Source organism: Bos grunniens, chromosome 18 (genome assembly GCF_055505025.1).
Source record: "Bos grunniens cultivar Pamir isolate PY7600 chromosome 18, Bosgru_T2T1.0, whole genome shotgun sequence".
Taxonomy (NCBI): Eukaryota; Metazoa; Chordata; class Mammalia; order Artiodactyla; family Bovidae; genus Bos; species Bos grunniens.
Genome location: NC_141182.1, coordinates 10,049,014 through 10,062,943, shown reverse-complemented (window position 1 = coordinate 10,062,943; position 13,930 = coordinate 10,049,014). Strand labels below are relative to the sequence as shown.

The 13,930-nt window shown below is 46.8% G+C and overlaps 1 protein-coding gene across 2 annotated transcripts in view; it reads right to left on the bottom strand.

Moving 5' to 3' along the window:
• The window catches only part of CDH13 (cadherin 13), a 1,010,942-nt gene that overhangs the window by 225,170 nt on the left and 771,842 nt on the right, over positions 1-13,930 (bottom strand). For both annotated transcript variants that reach the window (XM_086350076.1, XM_086350077.1), the window contains exon 7: positions 2,152-2,330. In XM_086350076.1, the coding sequence (XP_086206202.1) occupies positions 2,152-2,330 (179 nt within the window). The remainder of the gene's footprint in view (positions 1-2,151; positions 2,331-13,930) is intronic.

Below are 13,930 nucleotides of genomic sequence, written 5' to 3'. Positions count from 1 at the left end.
GTGGTACATATACACAATGGAGTATTACTCAGCCATTAAAAAGAATACATTTGAATCAGTTCTAATGAGATGGATGAAACTGGAGCCTATTATACAGAGTGAAGTAAGCCAGAAAGAAAAACACCAATACAGTATACTAATGCATATATATGGAATTTAGAAAGATGGTAACAATAACCCTGTATATGAGACAGCAAAAGAGACACTGATGTATAGAACAGTCTTTTGGACACTGTGGGAGAGGGAGAGGGTGGGATGATTTGGGAGAATGGCATTGAAATATGTATAGTATCATATATGAAATGAGTTGCCAGTCCAGGTTCGATGCACGATACTGGATGCTTGGGGCTGGTGCACTGGGACGACTCAGAGGGATGGTATGGGCGGGGGAGGAGGGAGGAGGGTTCAGGATGGGGAACACGTGTATACCCGTGGTGGATTCATTTCGATATATGGCAAAACCAATACAATATTGTAAAGTTAAAAAATAAAATTAAATTAAAAAAAAAACATACTTAGGAGTTTTGAGAGCACTGAAACTGTGCTAGGCAGCGGTCAAACAAACATTCAGGTGATCGAAGAATCTCTGTTCTCAAGACATTTCCTGTCTATGCAGTGGTGCCCACTAGAACTTTCCGTGATGGTGGGAACAGTCTACCTGTGCCCTGGTCGGTAAAGTAGCCACTAGCCACACGGGCTCCTGATCACTTGAGATTCGTCTGGTCTGATGGAGAAACTGATCTTTACATTGTAATTTCAAGAATGTCAATTAAAACTTAAATAACCGTCTGAGACTAGCTGTTATTGCATCAGGTCTAGACCAAGTGGAAGAGGACATTCGTTAAAGAGAGAGACAAGCATGTAAAGGAGTGTGTGGCCAGTGCCCAGTGAGGCTGCAGGTAAGAGCAGTCAAGGACTACAGGAGCAAGAGGTTGTGCAAGACCCGGGGGTGGAGCCCGGCTTCCCAGAGAGGTGGGCAGGTCTGACCCAGACTCCCAGGAGGAGCTACAGTGAAGAAAACAGAAGGGTGAGGAGAAGGCATTTTTAAATCAAAAACATGGAAGGGAAAATGCACAGGACCCCATAGGGAAACCCAGCGCTCGTCCTGGGGCAGATGGGCTTGCAGAAGTCAAGGGTGACTGCCAGGGGACAGGCCATGGGACGATGTCCTGCTGGGAACAAGGGATCCCAGGATGGGGGCAGATCTGGGTGGCTGATGATGCAGAGCACCCCCAAGTGGGTTGGCATCTTCCTGTGTGAAGGGCCAAGAGGCTCTTTTATGGAAGGGAGCCTGGCCTGCAGGGTTCGACAGGGTGGCCCTGGAACTCGGAGAAAGGCCAGGACCAGGGGGCACGTGCAGCGGGACATAAGTGGGCCAGGAACAACACTCCTAAGTGGGGCAGCTGCCACCAGCTCCCTCTGACAGTCACGAGTGGTCTGACTGATCGTCCATGTATGGAAACTGGGCCCCCGATTTCCAGAATTTCTGATTTTCAGAAAGGCTGGAAATGGGAATAAAAAAAAAAAAAAAAGGAATACAAAGTTGAAGTATTTTGATATGGCAACTAATATGAAAACACCCTGGGCCAAACCAAAGAGCCGGCGTGTAGGCTGACTCAGCCCATGGGTACCTGTCTGTGACACGTGACCTGGAAGATGGGGAGATCCCTACAGGGATGGCCTCTCAGAACAAGAGCCGAGCCTGAAGGGAGAGGCAGGCTCCAGAGCACACACTGGCACAGGCAGCGCAGGGCCTGAGAAAGGGGTAAATTGAAGCCACTGGATTCTGTGACAAGGAGAGCATCAGTCATCTCAGTCACCTCCCTCCCATCTCCCCTCACTCAGAGCGGAAAAGTGAGGCAGGCGGAGCCCAGTCACAGGGGCCTCAAGAGCAAGTGGCGGGTGAGCAAACAGCCATCAAGCTGAATGAATGCAAATGACCTCAAAGGACGTGATTTTTTCGGTGTGTGCTTTCTGGGGTCACATAACATGTCACTCCCTTGACCCATTTTCCCCATCCAGCCACGGGTCGATATCCCATTGCCGCTCCCACGATATGGAAGGGGTCATTGATGGAAGCCCCACGTCTTCCCGCGTGTGAAAGCCATGTTCGATTCTCGTGAAAGGGAAATGGTGTGTCTTTCCGCTCACCTCCCGGTCCAGCAGTGCAGGTGACACAACGGTGACAATGTCTCCTTTCTCGGGATCGATGTAGAACATGTTGGGAGACGGCTTGTCAGGCGTCTGCTGACGGATATTGTACCGCAGGAGGGCATTATCCGTGGCTGGGTCATCCGCATCAAAGGCTGTCATCCGCATCACCGTGGTCCCTGCGGGGGCGAGACAGAGAGCATGTGATGGTCACCCGGGGGACAGTGATGGGCCAAGCCCGTCCCCCACCTGGGCGATGGCTGTAGAGTGATGTGTCAATCACTTTCCAGATTATGAAAAGCAAAGCCTTTCCCTGGCTCCCTTAGGTTTTAGCTTCCCTTACCCCCTCCCTCTCTCCTCCATCACGTTAAAAGACCTGAAATATAGAAAAGAAATGTTTGCTGTTCAGCAGATTGACAGCTTAATTTTTCCTTCTGCTGATATGCTGTTTACTTCCATGGGTTTTCATCCCATTGTGGATGTGGCTCTGTGACAATGGCCTTCATTCTAAAAGCTCTTATCGAATGCCTACCACGTGGGGGAGGGGACCCTGGGCCGGGTGCTGGGGAAATAGAGGTGCAAAAAGTCACATTCCCTGGGGTCTGGCAGGTCAGCGATAAGCAGCAGAGAGAGCATATGAAAATATTAACGCACTGGCGGTGCACTGAGAGAGGGTGATGTGAATACGGAAGAGAACAGCCTCGTCTAACCAGGGGCTCGGGAGAGGTCCCTGGTACAGGGCCCAAGGGTGCGTAGGTGTAAGGGAGGGGCGGGGGAGGGCCTCAAAGGGAAAGGCATCCCAGTTACTTCTGGTTAAAGGGAACCGGGAACAGACAAGACTTGAGCACCTCTGTGCACAGGCGTGACGACTTGGGTGTTGACAGGTGTTTTTGTGGGGATGTTAGGGCGAGTCTGAGAAAAGCTGGGAAACGACCTAAACGTCCAACAACAGGGGAATTGCTAAAATGATGGCATCCCCACACTAGGGAATGTTTTGCAGCACTCAGAAAAGGTTTGTAGATCTAATGTGTTCTAAGACGAGGGGCTCTCCAAAACTGAAAAATATCAGGTTGGGGAATGTCACCCACAGTAGGCAATTCATGGGGTCGCAAAGAGTCAGACACGACTGAGCGACTGAACTGACTGACTGACTGGCCCACGGTATACCATCATTTCTGTGAGCCTATTAACATGCGGAAAATTCCACAAACTTTATGCATGTATTTTTTCAGGTACAGTTTATGTCCATAAACGGATAGAGGAAGGTCTATAGGGGTGGACTTCACACTGATTTTGGTGGCTAAACTTGGGCAAGGGGAGAGGGTCCTGGGAATAGTGGTGACGGGAGAAGATGATAGCCCAATCTCTAATGTTTTGATCATTTTTACAAGGGGGATGTAGTCTTGAGATTAAAATTTAATTTAAAGGGATCATGGTTATAAACACCAGTAGAAGCACAGACTAGAACAGAATCAGGCACATTTGCCGGCTGTCCTGACAGCTGTGAGCCTGGGTGACCTGCTCAACCACAGATCTTCACTGTAGTTTACGCTCCTGTGAATACAGGCCCCACGTCCCGATTCTGAATCCTCTGGGTGCACAGCATGGGGGCAACCTGGTGTGAGGCTGAAGCAGTAGCTATGGTTCCCAGTAGGAATATCCAGGAAATATCCTAGCTTAATGGAAACACAGAGTCCCTCCAGCTCAGCTACCATCCTGGTGTTCCTTTCCCTTTTATAACAGTGCTTCTTGAACAGTGAAAGCCAGTTTATTCTTTCCCACAATTGGAATCAGATTACTAACCATCAGGTCTGAATGATCAGGCTTTAAAGCATCTGAGTATTCTAAGGTGGGGTCAGTTAGTTCCACAGTCTCAGCTGATTTCACCAACACTGCCTTAGGCCAGATGCCTCCGGACATGTCTGCTACTCTAAGTGTAGCTCTGCCCTTTGCTTCTTTGTGAAATTGTCACAGGGCAGGCCTCAGGGTCCAGGGTAAGAACAGCAAGTTCTTGGCATGTGCAGCAGCCTGCTCCCTGGCCCCTTGCCTTTGGGAGATGGCAGCAAGCCATTTGATTGTTGTGTTCTATTTCCCACTGAGACGCTCTGTGGGATCAGGGTTCTGTCTCCGCCCAGTGGGCCAGGCAGCCACTGCCAGTCTGTCAGCGTGAGTGTGAAGGGTACACTCAGTTGCCTTCATGGTCTAGGAAAACAGGCCTACTTGGGGGTCTCTGCCAGAAATCAGAGGCAGCTTCCAGGCCCACATCTTACCCTGGGCTGAGCTCACTGCGCTCTGAGTGGGCAAGGCCTGGAAGGACTGTGGACGCCACAAGAAAGTCTCCAGTCACGTACGTGTGACCGGCTGCCTTGTACTTTGTCAGTGTCTAATGAATGCTTGACTGATGGAATCCGTGCCCTATTTAATTTGCCATTAATTGAAGTTAGAGATGAACAAGCAGAAGAAAGCATAAAAAAATAAAGTCATCACAGTTTGGGACTGTCACAGTTTGTGACTGGCTTCATAAGAAGAGGGGAAAAAAACCACCTCTCAGGTTGATGAATTTTTAGTTTCTACCAGGCCATTCATTAGTCATGTAATTTTTCATTGTTAGTTTTTACAGATTTGATAACATGGTATATGATAGATGGGTTCATATGACATGGGTTCTATCCCTGGGTTGGGAAGATGCCTTGGAGGAGGAAATAGCAACCTGCTCCAGTATTCTTGCCAGGAAAATCCCATGGACAGAGGAGCCTGGTGGGCTACAGTCCAGAGGGTCACAAAGAGTTGGACACGACTGAGCATACACACACAGCACGGTATGATAAAAAGCTATTCTGGAATATTCCCAAGGACATATAGAAGATGCTTTTTGTTTTAATGGATTATTAGGGAGCAAGTGACCTGATATTAAGCCATGCCTTGCTCTTTGCCCAGCATGAGCGCACATGTGGGTCCACTTCTGAGGCCCGCCTCTGTGGGGCGTGAGCGCGCGTCTGGGTTCACTTCTGAAGCCCGCCTCTGTGGGGCGTGAGCGCGTGTCTGGGTTCACTTCTGAGGCCTGCCTCTGGGGCGTGAGCGCCACTTACGGCATCTGCACGGGTCTGCAGCTCTGAAGGAAGCAGCCTGACCTAGGTTCAGTCATAGCTGACTGTGTGAACTCAGGCAAGCCAGCCAGCCTTCTGTGAGCCTCAGTTTCCCCATGCGCCTGCTCCTGACATGAGGACATCAGTAACACTCCTCTCTCTGGTCACTGTATGGAGGGCAACACATGACATAGCTCGGTGCCTGGTAGGTCAGTGTTCAGAGGCCGATTCCTTTATCATCGTCCTGGCCTGGGCTCTGAGCCCATCACGGTGGTGCAGGCAATGGCCTCAGATGGACGCAGGAGCTCAGAGTCGAGTTGTCCATGGAAACTGGCCCCTGGCATGGCAGGAGTCTGGGCACCCGTCTGCTCCGAGTTACCCTGCCTCGCCCTCCCCCTCCTGTAGCTCCCTGCGGCTCCTCTCCCTAGCCTGGCTTTTAAAAGTGCTTTGCTGAAACCCTCTGGGGAGTTCAGGGCTTCTTGGGGCATGAGCTCCAAACTCTGATGGAACCATCTGTTTGGCCTCATTCTGCATCGGGTGCATGAACTTGTACTAACACTGCCACCTTGTCCGCAGTTTTAGCTTGTGGATTTGGGTTTGTACTGTGGAGATCACAAATCTCTATGAACACAAACACATGCGTGTGTACACACACTGACACACCTACACACACACATTCGGCAGCCTCCAACGCTTCTCCATGCGGTACTCTAATCCTCCTCTAGGATCAGGGCTCTATCCTGAGTCCCGGCTTGATGGGCCCATCATCCTGCCCTTGCCTACTCCTCCCCAGGGATGGGATGGTGATTTTAGTACTTCCAGGTTCTGCAATGGCTGGAAAAGCCTCGTAAACCAGCATTTCCTAGATTGTTTCCAAGAGACCCTAGTTCTGTGGGCTCAGTGGAGAAACCCATTTGGGAAATATGCAGGAAGCACAGTTGAACAGGTTTGCCTCCTGAAGGATTCCTAGCATCCTTAATAAGCAAATGCATATTGTGAATCTCCAAGAGAGAACAGAATTTGTAGCATTCCCCAAACTTCTCTGTTGATGGAAACTCTTCATTTTAAGAACATCTTTATGTGATGGATCACATTGTCCTAAATCTAGCTTGTGGGGGACACAGACTGTGTTCTGTTCATATTTATAAGCTTGGTAGCTGACAATAGGTCCTCCATCAATGTCCATTGGGTAGAATTGCATTCTTACAACTCACTGTAGCTTTGACTTATTCCACAGTAACTGAAGTCACAGATAGCTCGTTGGTGAGAGGAATGGACAGGACTGCCTGGACATTTTTCATAACCAGGTGTGCTTCTCACTGCCTCTGAGCTCTTTCCCCTCTAGAGGCCCTTATTGGACCTGGATTCAATAGACACATGCCAGTTCCAGGTTCAGGGCTGGTGGCCAGCTGGTGGGTGCCAGGACAGTTGTTTCAGTGTGTCTGGATGGCCCCGGTGCCTCAACTTTGCCCAAGCCCCAGTCCTGGACTCGGAGAAGCGCTCGTTCATTTCTACCGTCTCAGCGGCTTCTCATCCGTGCTCATCTTGTGCCTGTGAGTGCTTCCCGATGGCAGAGATGTGATAATTATATGATAGACACACATGCAGGTCCTCTACGTGGTACATTTCTGTCTTCTCCCCCATCACAATATTCTCCCGAGTGTCAAAATAAATGATAATCACTCCATCACTCCCAGAGCCAGATGAACTAGCAGCGGTCCCTCCAAAGCAGAATAGGAGAATTTCAAGCTGTGCTGGCTGAAAGCCTTAAGTCAGGCCATCATTTCCTTTTGTCGAAGGACATGGCTGCCAATTCGACAGGCTGATAAACTATTAGGAGGGTTTTGTCTTGGCCAAAATCCCCTTCTTCTTGGCTGTATTTCTCTGATTAAAGATAGGTGCTGCCTGGTATCATGACCTTGAAGCTGGTATTTGAAGTTTGGCTTCCTTGTGATTTCAGGCACAGTCATACCGTTGAGAAGCAGAGCATGGATCAGAGGGTAAGGGGCTGTTTTCAATCTCCAGGAAAGGTCAGCCAGCCTCAAGAGTGGGAGACTCTGAAAGACAGCTCGCTCTGTCTGTCTCACAGGTGACAACATCCTTCTGTTCTTGACATTTGCTTGCTTCATCCCTGAACATTTCCTTCATATGATCAAAAGTGTCAGGCTCTTTTTTCTTTTAAGAAAAAAAAATACAAAACCAATATTCCTATAAGTGAATAGTATATGGAGACATGGACATTCAGGTCTGTATTTGGCACAGGACTTCTGATAGCACAGCTGAAGCAACTGTGTGCTTTCCAGGGATGGAAAATTTAAAAACTGATGTGATCAGAGATGGCAGGCATCACTAAGTGTCAGAAGGGAAGCCCTTGGACTCTTGGCACCTTGACTTGTTCAGCCAGGTAAGAAGGTCACAGATGTATTGTGGGGGGCACATCTAGTCAGACTGATGCTGATTGGAAACTGATTTCTGTTGAAACCCTTCAGGATGAAGGGGTTCTGGGCATCCTGATACCAAATGCCCAGCAAGCATTCTAGACATGGGATGACAAGCAGGCCAGTGTGCAGGAGGCTGAGAGCATTCCAGGACAGCCCTGGGCAAACCAGAATGGAGGTGTCACCCTACCGGCCAAGTTCTGCTTCCAGATACAGGCATATCTCATGGTCATGACTGTGAGAGCACAAACATGCAGATTGCTCCACTGTGATTTCAGTGGCCCAGAACGTCCAACTCCCCACTTGTCAACCAGCCTGGAACTACTTTCTGACTACACATGTGGACACAGCCCAGCTTTCTCCTAATAGTCCTTAATAGCGAGGAGAGAACCAGGCGAGCCAATGCAGGCAGAATAGTGTTAAGAGGCACCACTGAGGATGTGGCCTGTCTACTATCAAATCCTACCCCACCAAGAACCATCTAGGCATCCCTGGGCAAATTCCTTTACATCACGAATCCTCAACTTTCTCACTCTCAAAAGAGCATCTCCCTTCACTGGTTGTTGTGGGCATCGAACAAAATAATGCAGTGTTTCTCAGCCTTTATTTTTTCATGTCAATCCACAGAGAATATTTTCAAATATGTTTTTTTCCTACAAGCCATCTCCTGCCATAGATATTTATGTATATATGATGGCCCTTTGAGGACCACAAACCATTGTAATAGCTCATGTTTTTAATACCCTCCCCCTCCAAGTACCAATTTTCTCCCTCTTGGAGGTTACACTGACCCTAAAAGGAATGAATAAATTGAGGAATATGAAGTCCAATGGCTGAGCAATGGTAAACACTCAAGAGATATAAGTTTTATTGATATTCATATTCACTGCTGCAACTTGCAACTCAGTTCTGGGGACCTCATTGCTGTGCTGTGATGGTGACGAGTCAAATGTCTGGGGGGACCCAACCACCCAGTGCAGTTCTCGCTGTGGCATTCATGCTCAGCATCTCAGACGTGGGGATTAATTAAAATCTCATAAGGAAACCATCCCTTTCTTCCCTTAGATAGCCTAGAAACGTCTGTTGAGCTCATGCATGCATGAACCAGCTTCCTCTGGTCTTGTCAATGTTTCCATGTACATGGGAATTAACAGGGAAACTGTCTAGATTAGTTGACAAAAGATACCAAACCAATCTGAGAGGTATCCGGAGGCAGCAGCACTCTGCGGTGCGTGCATTCCTGAAAAAGCACCCGAGGAATGAATCGTAAATAATGTCTTACTTTCCCATTGACCTACATTAGCACTTCAGACCTGCTTTATCTTCATTTGAGGGGATGTCCAATTGCAAGCTGCTCCTCATAATTCACTTTAAGTTTCTCTGCTTATCTCCAAAACACTCTACTAGCAGAGCGGGGTGGGAGGAGGAGGGGGCGGTCTGCTGTGGGTGAGGAAACTCCTAAAGAAAGTGCTTCCTGACACTCAGGGGAAGAGAGGCTTTGACCCTGACTCTGGGGAGGAGGGGAGGGAGGGAGCAAGTTAGATTTAAGGCCAAGCCCGGTGAGGTTTAACTTTGTCATTGCTCCTTGTGGGGCGGGGGATGGGGGTGCTGCCCCTCTGCTCCCTAATTGTCCAGGGACAGTCACTCATCAGCACATTTGCATGTGGTGGCCAGGCTGTGCATTAGACTCGTAAGAGTTCTTGATGATGTGAGTTTAGATAAAGATGCCAATGACCTTTGGCTTCTCTCTGACGGCAGCCCAGACCCATTGGCCCCAAGGGTATGACTCTCCGGCCCCATTCCCAGAGTAGGGTCATGGAATTATATTATATTTCACCCAGAGCAGACCCCACAGACTGATGGCTTCAGCAGCCATTTTAGACCACGAGGTGGCCCTTCAAATAAAAGACATATGATAGAAAGGCAGACCACAAAGAATTTGAGTCTCTGATGACATGGAGTTTGAAGGAAAGCTTGGACTTCCTGCCTTTGGCTTTGTTTACATGAACAAAAAATAAATAAAAGGTAAAAGCCCATATTGTTTGAGCCATTGTTATTTTGAGTTTGTTATTTCACGCAGTCACAACTAATGCTCTCTGAAAAAGGAGAAGGTAAAGATTGAAGAAAATAAATAAATGCACTTTATTAAGTAGTGTTACTCTAGAAAGTAAATTTAAGTAAAATTTGTCGCTTTAGCCTAGAGCTAGAGGGCAGTAATTTAGTCAAAAGTGGAAACAACTAGTCACAATTTCTCAGGTATTTTCAAATATTCAAGCTGACTTCCACTTACTTAAATCATCTTGAATCCAGAGATAATCTTTCTATCAGGTGGTAAGACTGTCCTATTAGTGGCCCCCATCAAGCCACACTTCCACATAACTGTGTATGGTTCCTTCCACCTGGACTGTGGGTTTAGCCACCTGACATTCCCTGGCCAATGGGACACATGGATACAAACAGAGGTTTGGAAGTGCCTATTCACTGGAGCTTGTCCTAGAACCCAGTCGCCATCTAAAGGTATCTGGGCTCTCCTGCTGGAGGCGGCCACATATCTGGGAAGTGATGCTCCCTGGCTGATACCCCTAAATACCCATCACACATGAAAGCTGAGGCCATCTTAGACCATTCAGCTCCAACTGAACTCCCGCACGACAGCAGCCATGTGACCAACCCCAGGCAGAACGAACAAGAGAAATGCCCCACTGAACCCATCCCGACTTACAGAATCATGAACACATAAATGACTGTTGTTTTAAGTCACTAAGTTTTGATGTGTATCATTATACAGCAATAGATAACAGGTATAGGATTATAAGTGGATTATTTTCACATAGAAGCTAGAAAATACTGCCAAAAAAAAAAAAATAGTGTGGAAGTTGCCATTTTTATTAACCAGATAGCACAATACATTCAATGGATTGGACCAGAATCAAAAGAGACAGGTGCAGGCAAAAAATAAGATGAGAAGAAAATGCAACCTGCTTCCTAAATGTTGGGCTTTTGGGGCTACCAATGACGTCACCATAAATCACTGCACCATGCTGATTACTAAGTGTGGAGGTTATCTAATGAGTATTCTCTGGAGAAGCACTGAATCAAACCAGCACAAAGTACATACTTTCCATGCAGGTTTGAGATGAGTGAGTACCTTCAATTAGGAAGACAACTCTGTTCTTAAAAGTGAGAACGCCTTCAATATTGAGATGGTCGCCCGCTTCCTATAATAGCAGCCAGGAGTGCCTCTGCGCAGCTGCAATTACCGCAGGCTTGATTTGAAATGCGATCAACTTCTGCTCTCAAATTTGCTCTCCCTCCCAGGAGCTAGTTGGTTTTTTAAATACAAATTGACAGTCAAATATGTAATAAGTTATGACAAGTTGAGCAATAGTTGTCTCCCATCTGTTTTCAAAGGTTGTTTATTTTTATAGCGATAAAAAGATGGCGGTGACAGAGCCACCTTATGATTATTTCAATTCTTGGTTGCGCCTGCTAATCGTTCAATCTCTTGGCGCCTCTGCCCTGCTTCTCTGGTGAGCTGTTGTTTGAGCTGCAGCAGGCCAGATGTTGGGAAAAATAACTGTTTTTGAGATAGAAGGTAACACATGGTAAAACTAGGGTCCCTCCTGCCAGGATTCACTTTATTGCCCTAATTCCTTCATTTCATCCAGCATTTGAAGGTAATGTTTTTCTCAAAACCTATTAAAAAATTCTATTTAATCTTTTTATCTCTAATTCCTTTTCTATGCAGCTCTTTCAAAAGGATCCAGGAAACGCTGTTGAATTAACTGATTTTGCCTAAAATACTTCAAAAAAGCAATTTTAAGTGGAATATCTATCTTTAGCATTCCACGGTAATAAAAAGAAATCTTTGTATAGGATTAGTAGGAAGTAGCTGAAATTGTCAAATGGGAAAATATTTTTTCCCATAAAACTCAAGGGAAAGACAAGAGGAAGTTATGTAGTTTTTGTTTGTTTGTTGCTAAACCAATTTAAGAGATATTTAGAAAGTAATTCTAGTTCTCCCTAGAGCAGTGGTTTTCAGTGGGGTTGATTCTATCCCTCAGCTGACCCTGGGCAATGTCTGGAGACATTTTGGGGTTGTCACGATATTGGAATCTAGGGGCAGAGGCCAGGGCTGCTGCTAGACACTGCACAAGGCATGGAACAGCCCCACCACACAGAATCAAGCAGTCCTAAACGGCAGTAGTGCTGAGGCTGGGAAATGCCATCTCAGAGTCATGTACACCCTTGTATCTAAGAGTAACGGCACTTTTAAAATCCCACACCCACAGAATGGAAATAACCAGCCTCTCTTTTGGAAGAACTCTCTCTTACCGATGTGAAACTCACTGAGCACAGTCATACTGTCTCTTCTGTATTTATTCCCCTCACAATGGCTCAAATATTAGCCCCGCCGAATATGCATATATACATGGTATATAATGTTGAAGAACATGCTAATACTAGATGCAAACAAGTCTGTATAGAATGTATAAGTGACAAGGTCGTACTGTATAGCACAGGGCACTGTGGTCAGTATCCAGTGATAAAGCACAGCAGGAAAGAATCTGAAAAATAATGCATATATGCTCATAACCGAGCCACTTTGCTGTACAGCACAAACTAATACAACATAGCAAATCAACTATGCTTCAGTAAATGAAAAAAGTACATGCCAACACTAACATCATTTAGTTTTTCTGCTTAAATTTCTTGAGAAAAGCATGAAAATCTTCAGATACCAGGATAATGCTTTGTACATAGTTAAGAGTTTTGTAAACATTTTTTTGAATGCATGAGTGAATCAATAAATGAATAAGGTGAATGAATGAATAAAGAATGAATATTTTTATTTCTTATCGTCTTTCTTCTATTACAGCTTGAGGTAATGATGAAGGTATAAGCAGAAACAGGTAAATAATTCATGCCTGACTTGCCCTAAATATTAATTCGTAGGTAAAGTCTGAAAATTGGCCTGTTTTCCTTATTTATATCTATTTAAAGGGCAAAGGCGAGGCAGTTTTGTTGTTTACAAACACGGACTATGTATTAGGCTGGTGTAGACTGAGAAAATAAATTTCAAGCCGAAATTTTACTGGCTTAACACATGGCTTAACCCGTTGCTCAGAGTCAGTCCATTTGGAGGGCTCCCTTTCAGGCGGTTCGTTCCCAGTTGTGACATAGGGACTTAAACTCTGGGATCTGGTGGTCTTGCCACTGGGGCACATGGTTTCACGGCTGTTGTGGGAAGAGCAGAGGCTGCAAAGCCATGTGCAGGCTCAGGAAGTACTTCAGCCAGAAACGGTGCGGGTCACCCCAACTGCTGCCGTCTATGGCCAGACCTGGGTCTAAGGCAAGTTCAAGAGCAGCCCATGTGATCGGCCAGGGCACTGTGTTCAGAAGGGCCCTGTGCTTGTTTTGATACTCTGCTGTCACCTTCTTGACATTCTTAATAATTGTTGAACACGGGGGGGCCACATATTCACTCTGCAAACTATGCAGCTTGTTCTGGTTAAGAGCGAGGAGCCAGACCTGAGAGAGGCCAGGGAAATGTACAAGGGGGCACCGAGACCTCCCAGGGGACAGTGGGCATCTCGTCAGAGATCTTGCCAGTCAAGCCACAACAAGAACCCCTTTGTCTCCATCACTAGGGCTCCAGTGGTCACTGCTCCCAGAACTCGTAGCCTCCCCAACAGAGTCATCCCTATTATGTGAGAAGCATCACAAAGTCTACACAGGGTCTTTTCTGACTCCTGACCTGCTCTGTGCTGGCTCCCACCTCCCAAGCTCTGGGATCCCTGCCCCAGGACACCTGTGTGAGCTCCACACTCTATTTGTCTCCCGGCTCACAGCTCTAGAGCTCACCTCAGACACCCCCAAGCTGCTGTCTTCCTGGCCTCTGCCTTGATTTGCCGGGTCCTGGGCTGCCTTCTTTTTTTTTTTTTTAAATAAGATACTTATGCTTAGTTTTCTCTCCTGACAACCTGGGTCCCCCCAGATGAGGTCACACACCAGTATGACATTAAAGAAATATGAGAATCGTACATTGTAAGCTGGCTGCTCATCTGAATCACCTGGGAAGATTTAAAAATACTCTTGATGCTTGAAACTCACCGTTAGAAATCCTAAATCTAGTGACTGGGCATAGAGTCGGAAGAAAGCAATCCTGGCAATAGACGGGGCCAGACAGATGGGGACTCTGACAGTCTACTTAATGGCCACGTGATCCGGGTGATATGTGAAAGTTCTCACAAC